We start from the raw sequence: 2,500 nt of genomic DNA, 5'->3' as shown, positions 1-2,500 counted from the left end.
TGATCCCCAGATTTGGGTTGGAATCCCGCTTAAATTCGTTTGTTCATTTAGTATGTGAAAACTCTCCATACTTGGGAGTTAAGGATGAGCGGTTTGGTGGAATCATAAGCTGAGTCATCATCTGAGTAAACAGCTGTCATTGTCAGACCCTCCTTTTCCATAGGTTGGATAGAGAGGGGGTAAGGGTGTGATTATATATATATAAGGTCAGTCTCTAGGGGATTACCTCTGCCATTCATGAGCGGCCTTTCAACCTTCAATCTTTTAACACCAAACTCAATATTTGCAGGATACTAGCATTGCGTGAGCATGGTATTTACAACATGTGGGCTCTGAAGCAGACACCCTTCTTGACTCAATGTGCCAAGATGCCGGAAAAGATTAGGGCAACAAGACCTTATACGATAACGGATCTGTGGGTAAATATTGTCGAGGAAGAGATATTTCAAACGTATTAAAATTCATTTAAATATGCTTTTAAAAACTTTCAATTTACGTAAAACTTTTCTTTTATTTTATTTTATATCCCGGTCTTATTCAGCTGTAAAAGCACGCATACACAAAAAGTATACATACACACTCATATATACATACATACATACATATATATATATATATATATATATATATATATATATATATATATATATATATATATATATATATATATATATATATATACTTATACATATACATATACATACATATACATATACATATATATACATATACATATATATATACATACACATATATATATATATATATATATATATATATATATATATATATATATATATATATATATATATATATATATGCCGTCTGTGCCTATTAATACAGAGGGCCTCGGTTAGAGCTCTTAGGCCATATCTATCATGAGATTTAAATTCAATACATCTCCATTCCTTATCTTCTACTTCACGCTTAGCAGTCCTTAGCCATGTAGTCATGAATCTTCATCTCTTCTAATACATTGTGAAGCCCAGCTAAATGTGTGTGAACTAATCACTCTTGCGGAGTGCGAAGAGCATGCCAAACCATCTTCATCTACCTTCCATCCTGATCTCATCTACATATGGCATTCGAGAAATCTCTCTTATAGTTTTATTTCTAATTCTGTCCTACCAGTTAACTTCCAGTATCCTGCTGAGGGCTTTTTCCTCAAATCTACTAAATCTATTGGAGATTTTTTCACTGTCATACCATTACTCATGTTCATACTGTAACACCGATCTCATTAAACTTATAAATAGTCTGATTTTTCTATGCAGTTTCCGTCAATATGATTTCCCTATTTTACTTAACCTTGCCTTTGTCTGCTTTGTTTTTTTAATCTTTCACTAAACTTCAATTCAAAAGAACCTGTGTATGAGATTATAGTTTCTAGATAATTACATGATTCTATCTTATTAATCCTTTCTCCTTCCAACGATATTTCATCTTCCAATGCATACTCCGTTCTCATCATCTGCCTTTTTTCTATTTATCTTGAACCCAAATTCATGTGACATTTCATGCATTCTGGTAGGCAAGCATTGCAAATCCTGTGGTGTTCTACTAATAAGGACAGCATCATCAGCATACTGTATGTCTGGTAATTTTTTATCACCAAACCAATCCAATCCTTCTCTATCATATCCCAATGTTCAATGCATTGCAAAATCCATGAGGATGATAAACAACATAGGTGACAACATATTCCCTTTGTTTTGCTCCACTTTTCACTGGAAATTCATTTGATATTACTCCGTTAACATTAACTTTGCACTTTTTATGTTCATGAACAGACTTCATCAAATTTACATATTTAGGAGGAACTCCATAATAATGAAGGACTCTCCACAAAATTGGCCAGTGCACAGTATCAAATGCTTTTTCATAGTCCAAAAATGCCGTCATAAGTGGATTTCTTTATTCTACGCATTGTTGTACATGTCTCAAAGGGAAAATTTGGTCAGTACAATTTCTACATTTTCGAAATCCTGCTTGTTCATCTTTTATTCATTCTTTCTCTCCAGTCTCTTTAGTATAAACATACTATATATTTTTATGACAACTGACGTAATTGCGATGCTTCTGTGATTATTGCAATCAGTCGCGTCTCCTTTTCTTTTGCCATTTTCACCAATTCTCCTTACTCCCATTCATTAGGTTTTGTCACATTCTACAGAATAATCGTGCAATTATTCTCGGGGTCACATCATTTTTAGACATTATCATATCAGCAATTATTGCATCGTATCCAGAGGCTTTCCACCTCTTTAGTTTTAGCTTCGACTTCTATTACCATGAATTAATTCATGGGCACATTAAGATCTTCATCAGCTTCAGGTATATCTATCAAATTATTCCCTTCGTATCCCCTATTCATAAACTCGCTAAAATGCTCCATCCAACGTTGTCTTTCATCATCATTTGTTGTTATTATGAATACATCTCTCTCTTTGATAGTTATATGCTTCTTCATCTTAGACTCAGTAGAGATTTCATTAATAAT

The 2,500-nt window shown here is 33.3% G+C and overlaps 1 protein-coding gene across 1 annotated transcript in view; it reads left to right on the top strand.

Moving 5' to 3' along the window:
* Positions 1-2,500, top strand: part of LOC137620974 (probable glutamate receptor) — a 161,590-nt gene that overhangs the window by 157,111 nt on the left and 1,979 nt on the right. The window contains exon 10 of the mRNA XM_068351416.1: positions 290-419. Coding sequence (XP_068207517.1) covers positions 290-419 — 130 coding nt within the window. The remainder of the gene's footprint in view (positions 1-289; positions 420-2,500) is intronic.

This window comes from Palaemon carinicauda, chromosome 27 (genome assembly GCF_036898095.1).
Source record: "Palaemon carinicauda isolate YSFRI2023 chromosome 27, ASM3689809v2, whole genome shotgun sequence".
Taxonomy (NCBI): domain Eukaryota; kingdom Metazoa; phylum Arthropoda; class Malacostraca; order Decapoda; family Palaemonidae; genus Palaemon; species Palaemon carinicauda.
This window is presented reverse-complemented; position numbering and strand designations above follow the sequence as displayed.